The sequence below is a fragment of the Notolepis coatsorum genome (assembly GCF_963971535.1).
Source record: "Notolepis coatsorum genome assembly, chromosome: 1".
Classification (NCBI taxonomy): domain Eukaryota; kingdom Metazoa; phylum Chordata; class Actinopteri; order Aulopiformes; family Paralepididae; genus Notolepis; species Notolepis coatsorum.
In genome coordinates this window covers 33,007,482-33,027,481 of record NC_140165.1, presented here as the reverse complement: position 1 = coordinate 33,027,481, position 20,000 = coordinate 33,007,482, and the positions used below count along the sequence as shown (strand labels likewise).

At 46.3% G+C, this 20,000-nt stretch overlaps 1 protein-coding gene across 1 annotated transcript in view; it reads left to right on the top strand.

The window, feature by feature from the left end:
- The window catches only part of LOC311229276 (uncharacterized protein), a gene marked incomplete at its 5' end in the record, with an annotated part of 145,380 nt that overhangs the window by 86,574 nt on the left and 38,806 nt on the right, over positions 1 to 20,000 (top strand). Inside the window, 4 exon segments of the mRNA XM_084315344.1 lie at positions 861 to 979; positions 1,186 to 1,199; positions 9,834 to 11,986; positions 15,248 to 15,309. Coding sequence (XP_084171470.1) covers positions 861 to 979; positions 1,186 to 1,199; positions 9,834 to 11,986; positions 15,248 to 15,309 — 2,348 coding nt within the window.

Here is a 20,000-nt window from a genome sequence, read left to right as displayed (position 1 = left end):
CTACACGCGATTAGCGTGCGGTATCTGCGGTATGCTAGGAAAAACTCCCTAACGAGCAGCGGTCCCAAGCACTTCCTTTTCCGAACGCGCCGGGGAAGTCCTGCAAAAAGGACGTCTGTGGAATATCCTTACATCTCTCACCTAACTAACTAACTACATTTCCGTTCCAACTGCCGAAGGCCTGTGAGCACAAACGTTTCGTTGAAACAATGAGGAAGGGGGAGCTGACCAACCACACCTGGGCTATAAGCTGGCCGGAGGTGGCGTGGTCGGACAGACGGGAGGTGCATGTGAGAAGTTTTCAGTTGACGTGCACAGGCGCTGAGTGTGATCCCATAGGCGAAGCAGAAAAGCGTAGGTAATGAAATACAGTATAACTTGGAATAATAATGGATAAGATAGATGTCTCTCATAACTCCCTTGTGGGGTGGTGACAGCTTTTCCTAGCCAATGGGCACTTTGTGCCAACCAGAGCAAGTCGTTTCCCATCATGCATGAGATTGTGCAGTCGGTGGAGAGCAACTGTGTCGCCTAGCCCTGGAAACTGCGAGTGCCTCGCTACCATGAGATTTCCGCGGCTCTCACAGTCAGATTTCCAGAGCAAGTCGGACAACAATCTAACCGGCATGCAACACGCTTGGCAAGGTGGTGGTCAAAACTGTGCAGGCATAGCTCGCCTCAAACGAGCCTATTTTGTTATCGCTTCCATTGTTATGAATGAGAGAACCCACCCAGCAGGAGATGTTCTGCGACAATTCACAATGAGGAAATAACATGACTTCTACTGGTGTATCATTTGTAATATAAATAAATGTATCAATACATTCATTGATTGTGTGTGTGTGTGTTCCCCCACGCAGGAAAACCCAACATAGTTCCCTGGACCAGAGCTCCCCTCCGCAGACAGGCCTGTCCACCTATAACCACCCCGTGCTGGGCATGTACAACCCCCGGGACGACTTCCCTCTCCGCAAGACAGGTACGTGCACACACACACACACACACACACACACACACACACACACACACACACACACACACACACACACACACACACACACACACACACACACACACACACACACACACACACACACACACACACACACACACACACACACACATGGTAATGGTGGTCACTAGGTGCTAGCAGACACCTGTCCCCCTGAACTCTCCGCTCACCAGCACCATGTGACCACGTATGTGAAACACCATGGCGGTGAGGTGGTCGGTGTTTAACTGAGTTTACACCGAGGAGCCGCCGCTGCGAGGCTTCCACCTCCTTACACACACACACACACACACACACACACACACACACACACACACACACACACACACACACACACACACACACACACACACACACACACACACACACGGATACAGTCTCACTGCTTCAACAGAGCCGTCCACCTGCTTATATTCAGGCTCACGTCCTGCAACATTTACAGAGGAACACACACACACACACTCACACACACACACACACACACACACACACACACACACACACACACACACACACACACACACACACACACACATAACGTATGCCACTGTACAGCACTATACAGCAGCCCCTATGCAGGCTCACGTCTACTGTAATTTAGATGCCATCACAGCAGTGGCCCATTAATCACACCCCAAATTAGGCTGTCACCCTCTCCCAGCATCTCTGGTGTGTGTGTGTGTGTGAGAGAGAGAGAGAGAGAGGGAGAGAGAGGGAGAGAGAGAGAGAGAGAGAGAGAGAGAGAGAGAGAGAGAGAGAGAGAGAGAGAGAGAGAGAGAGAGAGAGAGAGAGAGTGTGTGTGTGTGTGTGTGTGGAGAGAGGGAGAGAGAGCATAGGGATTGTGTATGTGTAGGTGGTTGATGAGGTCAGCTGAGTGCACCACTACAGCCCTGTAATCTAACTAAAATGGAAGGAGTCTCTTTGTCCGTCCGTCCGTATGTCTGTCCTTTGATTATCTCAAGAACCGTTCATCCGATTGACTTCACACTTGGCGTGTGTTGCTCAGGGCCCGAGTGAGTGCCCTGTCGAGTGTGAAGGTGATCGGATGAGTGTTTCTCGAGAACACTGCAATGCCGGGGGCAAAGCAATCAGCCTGTTCTGAACGGGCACACATTCCGAACGGGCACGCATTCTGAACGGGCACACATTCTGAACGGGCACGCATTCTGAACGGGCACGCATTCAGAACGGGCACGCATTCTGAACGGGCACGCATTCTGAACCGGCACTGCACCAGCATTTTTAAGGGTAGATGCCTCCATATTTCTATTAGGAGGGCTGTCCTCCACTTAAGAAAACTCTTAGTCGACTATTAGTCTTAGGACTTTGTCCACTAATCGATTATTTGACTCAATGGACAAATCTGTAAAATTGTGTTTCCCACATGCAGTCATCAAGTCATCAAGACCTCTTTAAATCTAGTGCTAACCAGAGATGTGCTCGTCATTTTCCAGGAAAGAACTAATTAAAATAACTCACTGGCAGTGTTTCAGGAGGTAGAGCGGTCATCTGGTAATCTGAAGGTTAGGGGTAGCAGTGTCTCAGGAGGTAGAGCGGTCATCTGGTAATCTGAAGGTTAGGGGTAGCAGTGTCTCAGGAGGTAGAGCGGTCATCTGGTAATGTAAAGGTTAGAGTTAGTTGTGGCTCAGGAGGTAGAGCGGTCATCTGGTAATGTAAAGGTTAGAGTTAGTTGTGGCTCAGGAGGTAGAGCGGTCATCTGGTAATGTAAAGGTTATAGTTAGTTGTGGCTCAGGAGGTAGAGCGGTCATCTGGTAATCTGAAGGTTAGGGGTAGCAGTGTCTCAGGAGGTAGAGCGGTCATCTGGTAATCTGAAGGTTAGGGGTAGCAGTGTCTCAGGAGGTAGAGCGGTCATCTGGTAATCTGTAGGTTAGGGATAGCAGTGTCTCAGGAGGTAGAGCGGTCATCTGGTAATCTGAAGGTTAGGGATAGCAGTGTCTCAGGAGGTAGAGCGGTCATCTGGTCATCAGAAGGTTAGGGATAGCAGTGTCTCAGGAGGTAGAGCGGTCATCTGGTAATCTGAAGGTTAGGGGTAGCAGTGTCTCAGGAGGTAGAGCGGTCATCTGGTAATATGACGGTTAGAGTTAGTCGTCGCTCAGCAGCTAGAGGGGTCATCTGGTCATCTGAATGTTCCCGCCCTGGTTCTGTCCCGGCTCCTCCCAGCAGTGTGTGAGCAAGACACTGAACCCCTAACTCATCATCATCAGGTGGCATCTCCGTCTCCAACCCATTCTTCTCTCCAACTCCGCCTCTCACTCCGCTCCAATCACAGACGCCGTCTACCCAGCCTCTTCCTGGTCTTCCACTTCCTCTCTTTCCATCCACCTTCCCCATCACCACCTTTTTTAACATCTCCCCGCTGGATCATCTCAGCACGTGCCCGCACAACTCCATCTTTCTCTTTTTCAACCTCTCCAGCAGCTGTCCTCCTTGCATACCCACTCTTCTCGGTACCTCCTCATTCTTGATCTTATGTTATGTATGCATGTTGATCCATGTTATCTTCAGCATCTTCCTCAGCGTCCACATTTCAAAAGAGTCTATCATCCTCTTTGCCTTTTCATTCAGCGTCCATGCCTCTGCTCCGTATGAAAAGACTGACATAACATACGTTTCCAAAATCCTGGTCTTCTTTTTTCAACTTATGGTTCCAGAACGTGCTCTTTGCAATTCCGGTTCTTCTCTTGATGTCCATATTAGCTCTTCCACCTTCACTGATCCAGCTTCCAAGGTACATGTACTCTTTCACTTGTTCAAGTTTTTCTCCATCCACCTGTATTTTACAAACAGTTCCTGGTGTTTTTTCAATGATCATTACTTTTGTTTTCTTTGTGTTTAGCGACATTCCATAGTTTTTACATTCGGCATTCAGCCTATTCATCATGTCCTGGAGATCTTCTTGACAGTTACAGACTATAGCGGTGTCATCAGCATATCTTATCTTGGTGATGTTCTCCCTTCCCTCCTCTCAGACCTTTTTTCATCAGTGATTCACTGTACATTAGAGTACAGGGGACAAGATGCATCCTTGTCTTACACCCTTCTCCGCGAGAAGTCTCTGGATTTCTCCTTTCCAATTCTGACATTAGCCTTCTGCCTCCAGTATAAATTGGCAATTATTCTTCCGTCAGAAACTGGTATTTCAAATTCTTCCATTGTTTTCAGAATCAGAATCAGAAAGGTCTTTATTGCCAAGTAGTTTTCACATAAAAGGAATTTGCTTTGGTCGTTTTCAGTGTGACATTAGCGGACAGACATTAACAGACAGATAATACAATAAAAAGGTGGAGTAAAATTAAATGAAATATGAAGTTAAGCACAATAGAATATAATATACTGTAATTATGAAATAAAATATAGGCCAGGGCTGTACAACTGTAAATAAAGAGGTAGATTAAAATTATATGGGATATAAACTAAATTAAATATAGCACAATAGAATATAGTACAATTATAAGTAAAAAAAATAAAATAGGAATAGGCCAGGGATGTACAACTGGGCAAGATGTGGTCAAATATATACACTAATTAGAATGAAATAACAATACAGTGGGCAAGTATATAGTCCAGTAGGGGTGTGATTGCCAGCCATTGTACCCATCAAAGTACCCAGTCTGCCACCGTTGAAAGCCTATGGAGATGTTTACCTTCTTTGCAGGGCTATAACTTTTGAAATTGTATTGCTATATTGACATTACTATGGCACATTCAACATCGATTATCTATCGTTCAGGATGTGGGAACGTTATATTTTTTCATTCATACATTCATACAAAAATACCTTCTAGAATATAAATATGTTTTTAACGTTTTCTGCAGTAATTCCTAGAACGCGAGTTATAGGCCCCGACGCATATATAGATTATCGATTGCCATTTCTTTCCTATACACGCTATATTAAAACAATCAAATGTATATGATCGGTATACATTATGCTTCATCATTGATTGATTGATTGATTGAAAACTTTATTAACAGATTGCAGAATGGGTACAATACAGTACAGCTCAATACACACAATTGTTAAGGGGATGCAGACCAGAGAAAGACTTTCGTCTTGTTTACATCAGGGTCCCCCATTTTCAATTCATCAGGACATATATGACATACATGACATACAGATAGACAGTACTGCTACATCTATACATTTATGACATACCAGATTTGCAAATACAGTACTGTTTGTGATACAGAAGGAGTCAGGAAAAGGGAGTATATACATTTGACGTAGAAACTGTACATTGGAGGAGGTTGGGTGGGGGGGGGGTTGGGTACACTGGGATATTGACAACCATACTGGGTAATCTACATTGGAGGTGGTTGGGGGGGGGGGCACACTGTATATACAAGCAAAACTGTACATTGAGGGGGGGGGGGGAGACACTGTACAAACAAACAAAATTGTACATTGGACTATTGACAAAACCATACTAGGTAAATGACTGTACATTGGAGGGGGTTGGGTTAGGATATTTACAGGGGCCAGTGTTGAATTGCAGTCTCCCGTAGGTGTCCCTTGAGAGAGGTTTTGAAAGTGGGTAGTGATCCACATTCCTTTACAGCTTTGGGTAGGGCGTTCCACATTGATGTGGCATAATTGCGAAACGTGTTTAGTCCCTTATTTGAGCCAAATCTGGGTTTAACATGATTTGTGGAGCTCCCTCTGGTGTTGTGATCGTGGTATTCACTGACCTTTGGGAAGTATTTTGACATGTACATGGGTACCTTGGTCGTGTAGTGTATCTTGTAGACCAGGCCCATTGCAAGTTGCTGTACTCTGTCGTCTACTCTAAGCCATCCTAGGTTGTCAAAGTGGGCAGGGGTGAGGTGGGTTCTAGGAGTAAGGTCAAGCAGTAGTCTGACCAGTTTGTTTTGAGATGTTTGTAATTTAGTTTTTAGCGCCTTTGAGGTGCTTTGGTACCATGAGGTGCAAGCATAGTCGTAGTACCCCTGAATGAGTGCTCCTGCCAGAGTCTTCAGGGTATTCTTGTTTACCAGAGAGGAGATCCGGTACAAGAATCGAGTTCGTTGGTTGACTTTTTTTATTACATTGGATGCCATTTTGTCACAGGAGAGATTAGCCTCTAGGATGGAACCCAGGTAGGTAATTTCATCTTTCCTTGTGACAATATTGTCACCCACTGTAACTGAGAAGCCGTCGGTCTTGCTGAGTTTGTTATTTGAACCGAAGAGAATGGACTCTGTTTTGCCCATGTGTAATGATAGTTTGTTATCAGCGAGCCATATGCAGATTCTGCCTAGTTCCGAGCTGTGGGTTTTTTCAACCTGTAACTTGTTCTTGTCAGAGACCAGCAGGGCTGAGTCGTCCGCAAACAGGAACAAGTTGCAGTCACAAGCTGACGACATGTAATTTGCATAAATTAGGAACAGTAGCGGTCCTAGTATGCTTCCTTGTGGAACACCACAGCTCACTGTGAGGGGGGGGGATAGGGTACCGTTTACCTCCACCATCTGTTCCCTCCCCTCAAGGTAGGATTGCATCCAGCTCACTGATAGACTATCAAAACCAATTGCTTTTAGCTTGTCAATCAGAATGGAGTGATTGACCGTGTCAAAGGCCTTTTGTAGGTCCAGCATGACCATGCCGCAGTATTTGCCTGCGTCCACCTCTTGTTTGATGTGGTCATTCAAATAGAGAAGGCATGTGTCAGTGGAGTGGGATGTTCTGAAGCCAGATTGGAATTCGTAGATTAGATTTTTTTCCGCTAGGTACTTTTCGACCTGTTCGTAGACTATTTTTTCCATGACTTTCGAGATGGAGGTGATCATGCGTGAAGGAAAGGGGGGGGGTCGTTTATAATTCCGTGATCGTCACTAACGGCTTTATTTAGTATGGGTTGATATATTGATCAGACTGTTTGCAAACAAAGAAATGCACAATCGGGTTGAAAATAGCGTTACTGTCCTCTTACCGTTCGCCGATGATACTAGAGGTAAAAGATCCCATTTATTTGACGCCGATCTCCTAGATCCATTTCCGGTTTGTATGGCGCAATAAACGCCGAAATCATATCGATTATTGTGTTATGGAGGCGATCCATATGCACGCCAGTGTTTGTCTGGACCCACGTAGCAAGATATTACTGCAGGAGGAATTTCCTCGACGCACCGATCACAACTTCCGGTTTTGAGAGTGTAACTCGCCCGACCATCCACCAGGCGGCGGTATTGAGGCGTTGCACTCTCATTCAGGGTCCCGCTGCAGCACCGGAGGTTGGCTGGATGAATTATGAATGCCATGGCGAAAAAATGAAATATTGATTTAAAAAACGGCTTACAGCGTTGTTGGCGTTCAACGCATGGCGGGCAATAACGCTGTACGGCGTTTTTGGCGACCAATGTGTTAATGTAACACAGTGGGGGGGGGTCAGTGGGGGGGGGTCAGCCTTGTTGATGAGGCTCACTGCAGAAGGGAAGAAACTATTCTTGTGGCGTGAGGTTTTGGCCCTGATGGACCGCAGCCTCCTGCCATAGGGGAGTGTTCTCAATCAATGTTGTATGTTCAACTCCATCGAAGGCCTTCGTGAAATCGATGAAGCAAATATACAGCTTCTTCTGTTGGTCAATAGATTTTTCGCCCACTGCTCCTCAAGCAGCCTACACACAACACGAATTTACAAACCATTATGCGCACCGTGCTGTTCACACGATACAACTCAATCGGGTATCTTGAAGTCTGTGTGATGTTGTTGTGGTTTTAGACTACATGACTCATTTTTTTTTATACTTTTTTTTTAATAGTCTAGTTCATAGCAGCGGCGGTCCTAATTCTGAATGCATATAGGGGAAACACTGAGTCTGCCTGGTCTCCGAACTACGTCATGAAAACACACACAAGAGGTGACTCAGGTTTTGGTCATGGAGGTATTCGTTTCGGTCAGAGGAATACCTTGGAGAAAAGCACATGGCAAGGTTTTAACGGTTTCTCTTTTTATCTGAGAGAATGAGCTGTGATTCTTTCCTTGTCCGGGTCTCATTTTCCCCATGGGCTGTATATAGTAAGCTGTATAGTAAGCTGTATAGTAAGATGTATAGTAAGATGTATAGTAGGCTGTATAGTAAGATGTATAGTAAGCTGTATAGTAAGATGTATAGTAAGCTGTATAGTAAGCTGCATAGTAAGATGCATAGTAAGATGTATAGTAAGATGTATAGTAAGCTGTATAGTAAGCTGTATAGTAAGCTGTATAGTAAGCTGTATAGTAAGATGTATAGTAAGATGTATAGTAAGCTGTATAGTAAGCTGTATAGTAAGATGTATAGTAAGATGTATAGTAAGCTGTATAGTAAGCTGTATAGTAAGATGTATAGTAAGCTGCATAGTAAGATGCATAGTAAGATGTATAGTAGGCTGTATAGTAAGATGTATAGTAAGCTGTATAGTAAGATGTATAGTAAGCTGTATAGTAAGCTGTATAGTAAGATGTATAGTAAGCTGTATAGTAAGCTGTATAGTAAGATGTATAGTAAGATGTATAGTAAGATGTATAGTAAGCTGTATAGTAAGCTGTATAGTAAGCTGTATAGTAAGATGTATAGTAAGCTGTATAGTAAGATGTATAGTAGGCTGTATAGTAAGATGTATAGTAAGCTGTATAGTAAGATGTATAGTAAGCTGTATAGTAAGCTGTATAGTAAGATGTATAGTAGGCTGTATAGTAAGATGTATAGTAAGCTGTATAGTAAGATGTATAGTAAGATGTATAGTAAGATGTATAGTAAGATGTATAGTAAGATGTATAGTAGGCTGTATAGTAAGATGTATAGTAAGATGTATAGTAAGATGTATAGTAAGATGTATAGTAAGCTGTATAGTAAGCTGCATAGTAAGATGCATAGTAAGATGTATAGTAAGATGTATAGTAGGCTGTATAGTAAGATGTATAGTAAGATGTATAGTAAGCTGTATAGTAAGATGTATAGTAAGCTGTATAGTAAGCTGTATAGTAGGCTGTATAGTAAGATGTATAGTAAGATGTATAGTAAGATGTATAGTAAGATGTATAGTAAGCTGTATAGTAAGCTGCATAGTAAGATGCATAGTAAGATGTATAGTAAGATGTATAGTAGGCTGTATAGTAGTAGATCTATAGTAAGATGTATAGTAAGATGTATAGTAAGATGTATAGTAAGATGTATAGTAAGCTGTATAGTAAGCTGTATAGTAAGCTGTATAGTAAGCTGTATAGTAGGCTGTATAGTAAGATGTATAGTAAGCTGTATAGTAAGCTGTATAGTAAGCTGTATAGTAAGATGTATAGTAAGCTGTATAGTAAGCTGTATAGTAGGCTGTATAGTAAGATGTATAGTAAGATGTATAGTAAGCTGTATAGTAAGCTGTATAGTAGTAGATCTATAGTAAGCTGTATAGTAAGATGTATAGTAAGCTGTATAGTAAGATGTATAGTAAGCTGTATAGTAAGATGTATAGTAAGATATATAGTAAGATGTATACAGTAGGCTATTTCCCAGATCTCTGCCCCCTTTTTAAAATGTCCCTAAAATCATGAATCACAACTAATAGAGACACTCTAATAACACGGTGGGTTCATTGAACATAGCAATAGCCTGAACAGTTTAATAATTTTCTTGTTCTGATTTAGACAAGACAGCTTTTAAATTGTATAATCAACCACAGCTCTCTCTCTCTCTCCCTCTCTCGTGTCTTGCGCTCTCATTGGCTGTAGCTCATTGCCTGTCCCTGAAAGGGTCCAGATATTTAACATGCTAGATATCTGTCGGGCGTCTGCAACACATTGACGAGTCACGCGTCTTGGAACAGTTCACACAGAGCGACCGAGCGCTGACATGCACCCGCAGAGCCAACACGCTGACGTGCACGCGCAGAGCCAACACACTGACGTGCACGCGCAGAGCCAACACACTGACGTGCACGCGCAGAGCCAACACACTGACGTGCACCCGCAGAGCCAACACGCTGACGTGCACGCGCAGAGCCAACACACTGACGTGCACGCGCAGAGCCAACACACTGACGTGCACGCGCAGAGCCAACACACTGACGTGCACGCGCAGAGCCAACACACTGACGTGCACGCGCAGAGCCAACACACTGACATGCACGCGCAGAGCCAACACACTGACGTGCACGCGCAGAGCCAACACACTGACATGCACGCGCAGAGCCAACACACTGACGTGCACGCGCAGAGCCAACACACTGACGTGCACGCGCAGAGCCAACACACTGACATGCACGCGCAGAGCCAACACACTGACGTGCACGCGCAGAGCCAACACACTGACATGCACGCGCAGAGCCAACACACTGACATGCACGCGCAGAGCCAACACACTGACGTGCACGCGCAGAGCCAACACACTGACGTGCACGCCCAGAGCCAACACACTGACGTGCACGCCCAGAGCCAACACACTGACGTGCACGCGCAGAGCCAACACACTGACGTGCACGCGCAGAGCCAACACACTGACGTGCACGCGCAGAGCGACCACACTGACGTGCACGCGCAGAGCCAACACACTGACGTGCACGCGCAGAGCCAACACACTGACGTGCACGCGCAGAGCCAACACACTGACATGCACGCGCAGAGCCAACACACTGACGTGCACGCGCAGAGCCAACACACTGACGTGCACGCGCAGAGCCAACACACTGACGTGCACGCGCAGAGCCAACACACTGACGTGCACGCGCAGAGCCAACACACTGACGTGCACGCGCAGAGCCAACACACTGACGTGCACGCGCAGAGCGACCACACTGACATGCACGCGCAGAGCCAACACACTGACGTGCACGCGCAGAGCCAACACACTGACATGCACGCGCAGAGCCAACACACTGACGTGCACGCGCAGAGCCAACACACTGACGTGCACGCGCAGAGCCAACACACTGACGTGCACGCGCAGAGCCAACACACTGACATGCACGCGCAGAGCCAACACACTGACGTGCACGCGCAGAGCCAACACACTGACGTGCACGCGCAGAGCCAACACACTGACGTGCACGCGCAGAGCCAACACACTGACGTGCACGCGCAGAGCCAACACACTGACGTGCACGCGCAGAGCCAACACACTGACGTGCACGCGCAGAGCCAACACACTGACGTGCACGCGCAGAGCCAACACACTGACATGCACGCGCAGAGCCAACACACTGACGTGCACGCGCAGAGCCAACACACTGACGTGCACGCGCAGAGCCAACACACTGACGTGCACGCGCAGAGCCAACACACTGACATGCACGCGCAGAGCGACCACACTGACGTGCACGCGCAGAGCCAACACACTGACGTGCACGCGCAGAGCGACCACACTGACGTGCACGCGCAGAGCCAACACACTGACATGCACGCGCAGAGCCAACACACTGACGTGCACGCGCAGAGCCAACACACTGACGTGCACGCGCAGAGCCAACACACTGACATGCACGCGCAGAGCCAACACACTGACATGCACGCGCAGAGCCAACACACTGACGTGCACGCGCAGAGCCAACACACTGACGTGCACGCGCAGAGCCAACACACTGACGTGCACGCGCAGAGCCAACACACTGACGTGCACGCGCAGAGCCAACACACTGACGTGCACGCGCAGAGCCAACACACTGACATGCACGCGCAGAGCCAACACACTGACGTGCACGCGCAGAGCCAACACACTGACGTGCACGCGCAGAGCCAACACACTGACGTGCACGCGCAGAGCCAACACACTGACATGCACGCGCAGAGCGACCACACTGACGTGCACGCGCAGAGCCAACACACTGACATGCACGCCCAGAGCCAACACACTGACGTGCACGCGCAGAGCCAACACACTGACATGCACGCGCAGAGCGACCACACTGACGTGCACGCGCAGAGCCAACACACTGACGTGCACGCCCAGAGCCAACACAGAGTTGCTTCTGATCTGGGCCTTTTAGTCAGCGATCTCCAGAACGCTATCGGCGAGTCTGAACTTGGCATAAGTGGGTAGGATGGATGAAACGCAGAGAGATCATTTCCCTTCTGGCACAATAAAGTACTAGTTATTACTACAGACCAACGGATGGACCCACAGACAGACATATACTCAACATTTGGTTGCAGCAAAAGAAATTGCGCTAAATTAAAAAAATTCAAAAAAAGGCATGAAGAATTTATTAAAATGATTTGAGTTTTTGTTACGCTGCCAAGTTTTCATTGAGATTCTTCACTGAAGTGTAGAGTTTGTGTGTGTGTCTGTCTGTGTGTGTGCAATATGTGTCTGTGTGTATATGTATGTGTGTGCGTTCTGTGTGTGCATTATGTGTGTGTGTGTGTGTGCATTAAGTGTATGTGTGTGCATTCTGTGTGTGTGTGTGTGTGCATGCATGTGTGTGTGCGTTCTGTGTGTGTATATGTGTGTAGTGTGTGTGTGTGTGTGTGTGCATTCTGTGTGTGTGTACGTGTGTTTGTGTTTTATAATGGAAATGTTTGTGTGAGAGTTGATACCACTCTGTTCGTGTGTGTGTCTGTGTGTTCATAATGTGTGTGAGAAAGTAAATAACAGTGTGTGTGTGAGAGTCGTGTGCACTACAGCTTTATAGTGGAAATGTGTGTGTGAGAGTTGATACCACTCTGTGTGTGTGTGTGTTCAGACAGCTCACACAGTTCCATAATGTGTGTGAGAGTCGTGTGCACTACAGCTTTATAGTGGATATGTTTGTGAGAGAGTTTGATACCGCAGTGTGTGTGGATGCGCGTCCGTCCCTGTGTGTGTGTGTGTGTGTGTGTGTGTGTGTGTGTGTGTGTGTGTGTGTGTGTGTGTGTGTGTGTGTGTGTGTGTGTGTGTGTGTGTGTGTGTGTGTGTGTGTGTGTGTGTGTGTGTGTGTGTGTGTGTGTGTGTGTGTGTGTGTGTGGTGGTGTAGCTGTGAAGCGGCGGTCGTCTTGCAGTATAATTATTCACTTAGCGGGGTGGCGGGCGGCGAGGCCAAGGCTGCCATGTTGACTCTGGGCCTGCAGGCCGCTGGTCGCTGCTACAGATAGACCACAGTTGACTCTGGCCAACGCAACCACATTCCAGCCTCCGGTACCAGGAGGAGGAGGAGGAGGAGGAGGAGGAGGAGGAGGAGGAAGGGATGGAGAAGAGACAGAGAGAGAGAGAGAGAGAGAGAGAGAGAGAGAGAAAGAGAGAGAGAAGATGCGGGTGGAGAATACCCTCGGCAACTTCAGTTGACCACATATTAAAACATCCCTCCCTTCCACTACCCCCCCCCCCCCCAAGAAACCCAGACACTTACTACTAGTAACACTGGAGTTGATGGAGCTCCCTGTGCCTGGGTTTGTCGATGAATCGGGCCATCGGGGTCGCAGTCGATAAGTAAATGTTTTTTCCAGTTAACCTTCTGTAGTGGTAGTGAAAGGGTTAACCTTCTGTAGTGTGGTAGTGAAATGGTTAACCTTCTGTAGTGTGGTAGTGAAATGGTTAACCTTCTGTAGTGTGGTAGTGAAATGACGACACAACCCTGCACTGAAGTATTTGAAAAGTTTGGGCTTATTTAGTTAAATAAAACATTTTAAACAATTGGTGGGGGGGGGGGGGGGTTATTGTAGAACAACATGTCTACACACAAGTAAGGTAAAATAAAGTAAGGTATGGAACAAGGAGGGGCAGCAGTGGAGGGTGAAGACTGAGGGTGAAAAAATTATTAAATAAACTAACCTTCATAATGTCTCTTACTATCGTGCACTTTGCTACTAAATAATCGTCCTTGCCTATATTACTACCTACTATGCTAATATGTCTTTGCTACTATGCACTCAAGACTGTAGCACCCAAGTTCAACACTGTTTGACGAACATTGTTACTTAGCTGAAAGAGCTAATGAAGATTGTCCCTTGGGGGTCCATCCGTCCATTGTCCCTCGGATGCCCAGTGTGTGTGTGTGTGTGTGTGTGTGTGTGTGTGTGTGTGTGTGTGTGTGTGTGTGTGTGTGTGTGTGTGTGTGTGTGTGTGTGTGTGTGTGTGTGTGTGTGTGTGTGTGTGTGTGTGTGTGTGTGTGTGTGTGTGCTCAACTCCTGCAGAGCGGAGGGAGAGTCTGTGCCACCCTGATATTTGCCCACGGCGATGACGCGCTTTGCGGGGTTTACTTATGGTAATGCCAGCGCGGGGAGGTTAGAGGCCTGTTTCTTTCACCGCTCCGGATCATAAAGTAGAAGGGCTGGCACCTTGGGCTCCCAGCAACGGTCAAGAGCACCAACAGACCTCCCTCTCTCTCTCTCTCTCGCTCTCTCTCTCTCTCTCTCTCTCTCTCTCTCTCTCTCTCTCTCTCTCTCTCTCTCTCTCTCTCTCTCTCTCTCTCTCTCTCTTTTTCCCCAACCCTCTCTTCCTCTCTTCTCCCACTATCTCTCTCTCCCCCTCTCTCTCTCCAACACACTCTCTTCATACACTGTACACACTGTGTGAGGTAGAGATGGGTCCTCGACTAAAGAAACTCTTTGTTTGCATTATTTATTTTTGGAACAAATCCAATGATCTGTTTAGTAAAAAAAAAAGAAAAAGGCCAGTTTAAATCCTGTGCTTATTAAAGAAGTGAAAAGAAAAACAAAGAGAAAAACAAAAGACAAATTGATACAAAACAAATTCAGTTAGCGACTAGTACACACATTAACACAAAATGCTCAGACAAGCATGCACACACATGCGTGTACACACACACACACACACACACACACACCAGAAAGTGTGCGTCACACAGGGTGGGAGAGTGGGAGAGTTTACAACCTCCTGGCCCGCACAGATTCCTCCTCACCTTTGACCCAAGGTGTACTCTCTGACCTAAAGGCGCTGTGTGTCATTAGCGAGGAGGAGGAGGCCGACTGAGTCCCCCTTGCATGAATAGAGTGGATACATATAGCCATCCTGTCTCGGTTAATTGACGGCAAGGGGTTTGCCGCACCGCTAGCCCATGAATGCAGATCTACGTGCAGCGAATGCGGGGCGGAAGTGAGGTGTTTCAGTGAATACATAGAGTGGGGCCCCGTCTTTTAGCGAGGTCAACAATGCTCCCTTTTGTGTGCGGGTGTCGTGTATTAATAGCATGAGCATGTCTCGGAGGGTCAGGCTCATCGGTTTGGGCCCCGGATCTAAACTTTGAGCAAACTGTATAGAAAAGAAGAGAGGACTCTGTTCTCTGTTCTTGTCCTTTTGTACCCCCTAAAGCCTGTCACTGCTCGACTTCCCTGTGTTTCCTAACATGACATGGGACCATGATTCATCGTCAGGTTGAAATACGTTTGCCAGCGGTCTGGGCCCCCCGTCGCAGTATACCTTTTTCACTTTCACTTTCACTTTCACTTTCACATTGGATTTATTTAGACTTTTCTCGCTTTCAGTTTGTCTTTTATTTACTCCGGGAGCTATTGATGTCCTTCAGCGCCCATCACTCCATACACTTTCAGGATGTATTACTTAAGTAAGTAATATACTCCTAGATAAATTGGTAGATCTTAGAGAAAGTGTAAGGTAAGAGGTAAACGTCAAAAAACATCCATAGACTCATATCACTGGACTATCTTGTATTTGTACTTTTTTATATTATATTATATTGTATTTGTATTTATATTTTACATTGTATCTATAGTGTATATAGATACTGGACTGTATAGGACTGTGAAGCACTGATGGAAATTACACTCACTGTTGCTGTAGCCGCGGGAAGGAGTCGACTTTCAGAGTCCATCTTGGTCGTTTCTTGTTACTGTAATGAATGCTCTGCATCTTCTTGCCGCCTCAGACCTACTCCTATCCAAGCTCCGGGAGGGTCATCAAAGAGAAGCCGCCTATTCTCTGTCCTCGCTCCACAATGGTGGAACGAACTTCCCACCACAGTTAGGACAGCCGAAACCCCGGCTGATCTTTTGCCGTCGACTAAAGACACACTTCTTCAATCAATATCTGAAATGAAAAGAAAACACTAAACTTCTTATTGTCATGCACTCTTCCTAATATACTAACATACACTCAACACTGAACACTGTGATGAACATTGTTACTCAGCTGATTTGTACCCTTCCTACTGACATGTCGTACAAAACTTGTAAGTCGCTTTGGATAAAAGCGTCAGCTAAATGACAAAATGTAATGTAAATGTAAATGTCTTCTCTGCGTGATCGTTTGAGCATCATACGGTAGTGTTGGAGGGAAACTGTCTTTTTGGCAAGATTTTCTCTTTTTGTAATTTTTCTCTGGCAACCGTTGTATGTGTAATTCTTTCATTTTTAATTTGCCCTTGACCAAGGTACTGGCATCACAACCGGAGTTGGTGCCTTGACCAAGGTACTGGCATCACAACCGGAGTTGGTGCCTTGACCAAGGTACTGGCATCACAACCGGAGTTGGTGCCTTGACCAAGGTACTGGCATCACAACCGGAGTTGGTGCCTTGACCAAGGTACTGGCATCACAACCGGAGTTGGTCCCTTGACCAAGGTACTGGCATCACAACCGGAGTTGGTCCCTTGACCAAGGTACTGGCATCACAACCGGAGTTGGTCCCTTGACCAAGGTACTGGCATCACAACCGGAGTTGGTGCCTTGACCAAGGTACTGGCATCACAGCCAGGGTTGGTGCCCTTGACCAAGGTACTGGCTTCACAGCCGGGTTGGTGCCCCGGGCACCGCGCTGTGTGGCTGCCCACTGCTCCTAAATAGTTAGGATTGGATCAAATGCAGAGGATGGATTTCCCAAGGGGATTAATAAAAGTATACATGATACGTTATTTTATCTCCATTGGAGCTGTGAGAGAGTACTGTATGCCAGAGGATTCTGAAGTATCTGCCATGAGAGTTGGAAGCATTCATTTTTAGTAAAAATCTTTGTGGCTGTTAGCATTTCGATGTCCAGTTCCAACCCCCCTCTTTCATCCATTGCCACTTATTTTAAATGTATTTGTACTTACAGTAACACACACTGGCACAAGATGGAACTTCTGTTCAAAGTAAAAATAAATAAATATAAATAAAATAAAACTTCAACAGAACAAGCAGAAAACCTCTTAGTCCCACAGCGCACCTGCACTCACTTTCTCCTCCAGAAGTTGCATTTCTGCAGAGTCGGCTACTGCCTCCGATAACCTACTTGCGACGTTTAATGATCTGAAAAATCATAGACATTATTGCTTAGTTCAAACAGGCCTGTCCTGTTAAACCCACCTTGGAGGTCAGGTTTTATGAATTTTGTTTATGACATTTCAAAGTGTGAACAGCGCCTTCAGAACTACTAACAAAACCAGCAGCCCTTATATTCCGGAATTTGGTACTTGGCATAACTTGGCACATTTATCCAAATGTCCAAATCGTCCTGGAGAACCCCCCTAAGATGATCCTTTATTAATCCCCAGCTGACAAAACATACTGCGCTGTCCGTGGTGCTGAACGAAGGAGGACTTCAACTGTACAAGCAGGGCCTTACTTCTACACTGTGGGCTGCAAAACAACCCATCTGCTCTCTCCCTCAAGCTTCTCAAAAGACTCTGTTTTCCTACCGCAGGTATAGCCTATATGGTATATGGATTCATTCATGTTTAATATCGGTCTCATATAGGCATATGGAGAAGAGACATCTCAGTGAGGTGCAGCGGCACGGTATGAAGTGGGTCAAGAACTGAAGACAGTGAAGACTCGTGGGCCTGTTGCTTCGTTTGTTCGCTTTCTGCTGCTCTGAGATAAGTTGTTTACATTGCGCTTTGAAATCAGATCAAACCGTCCCGAATAGAAACGGCGTATTCTGCTGCTTTCCCACTGCACTGAAAAAACAAGGTTTTGAATCGCATTTGAAACATGCAGCCCCATGCCGGGCTCGGACAGAACTCGCTCAGGGTCTGGGAGGGTCGGGCTCATCGGTTTGGGCCCCGGATCTAAACTCTAGTTGACCTGGCTAGAAGGAATCAGGGTTAGTGGAGTGTCATATTCTGACCTGCTCTTCTTTTGAGCAAACTGTATAGAAAAGAAGAGAGGACTCTGTTCTCTGTTCTTGTCCTTTTGTACCCCCTAAAGCCTGGAATGCCCCCCAAGATAATTAGTAACAAGGAGCATGCAAGGGCCTCTAATTGGTTAATATTGGGAGGGGCCCAGAGGCCCTTGATTGGCCCGGCAAGGTAAACAAAACATTAGCTTCCATGGCAGGAGCCAAGATGAAAGGCCTTTCTCTCTCTCTCTCTCTCTCTCTCTCTCTCTCTCTCTCTCTCTCTCTCTCTCTCTCTCTCTCTCTCTCTCTCTCTCTCTCTCTCTCACTCTCACTCTCACTCTCACTCTTTCTCTCTCCTCTCTCTCTCTCTCTCTCTCTCTCTCTCTCTCTCTCTCCATTGCCAAGTTGGTGAACACACACAGACAAAGACACCCAGGAATTGGACCGTGCTCTCAAATTGTAATCAAACTCTACATTGGAGGTGGTTGTGGTGGGGGGGGGGGGGTGGGGGGGGTGGGGGAAACTGTATAACTGTACAAGCAAAACTACATTGGAATATCGACGAAACCTTACTTGGTTCCAAGAAGAGGGTCTTGTGAAGAAGAAGGGAAAGAAGAGGGACAACCCCTCCCACCCACTACACACAGACTTGGCTGACAGGAGGAGCATGTTCAGTGCTAGACTAACACTACCAAGATGTAGCACTGAAAGGCACAGGAAGTCGTTCATTCCGACAGCCATCAGACTTTACAATGCATCACTGTGCCTCACTGCATCACTGAGCACAGGGTGACAGTTACCATCTTCCTGGACTTTATACTTTTAAAACAACATTGTTCAATATTAGACTTACTGTACCACTCACTGTAGACTTCTGTATATTTTATACTAGAATGTATATACATAACATACGAAATGTGAATCCCGGACCATACTTTATTATTATTATCTTATTCTTTGGCTTATTTTATTCTTTATTCTTAGGCAATTTTTTTTTAATTCTTATTCGTGACTTTGTTCTGTCTACCTAAATGTTTACTGTGAGCGATTTGTAGTGCCAAATTTCCCTCGGGATGATTAAAGTATTTCTATTCTATTCTATTCTATTCATATGGAGTAGAGATCGGGCCCAAATAAACAAGCCTGACCCTACGAGAGCTTGTGCAAGTTCTTACAATTATATTCTTAAATTATATCGTTTTGTCAGTCTAATTATACATTTAAAAAATATTCTTACGCGGGCGGCTAAGTGGTGTAGTGGGCAAGGCGCTCGCCACTAACGCAGGAGATGCTGGGTTTGAGCCCAGCTCTCTGCGTTGCTTCCGGCTTGGCTGGTCGTTCATACTAATACAATTGGCAAGTGTTAGAGGGTGGAAAGCCGGTGGGTGGGGATCGGACGTTGTGGACAGCGACTCCTACAGGTCGGTTGGTGCGCCTGTACAGCAGAATCAGGAAGTATCGGGGGCAGCGCGAGCCTCCCACGCGTTACTACTCGCCACTGAGAGATTGCGCTGTACAGGTGAAAAGATGCGACGGCTGCCTCCTCGTGTACCGGAGGGGACACGTGATGCAAGGCTTGGTCCACATTGCAGCCGACCAGTGGGAGGTATAGTCTAGCAACGTTCGAGACAGGGGAGGGAGAATTTAAGGGAGAATTGGAGAGACGAAATTGGGATGGGAGAAAAATAGAAAAAAGCCACAGGGCAGCAAGTTATCTGTTGATCTGTGACGGGGGGGGGGGGGGGGGGGGGGGGGGGGGGGGGGGGGCTGGTGTCGTCTGTTTACTCACAAACAAAATCATTATTGTTTTGTTGAAACATTGGGAAGAGGGGTGAGGTTTGAACCTTACATGCTGCTTCCTTCAACCATATTCTATTCCCACAAGAATAAACTGGGAACCAGGAACGACTTCCTTGAAAAACAAACAAACAAAAGAAATCATGGAGACTTGTGTGTTTCTTGTGAGCAAAAAGAGAGAAAGCTCACAAAAACTAAACTCTCTCTCTCT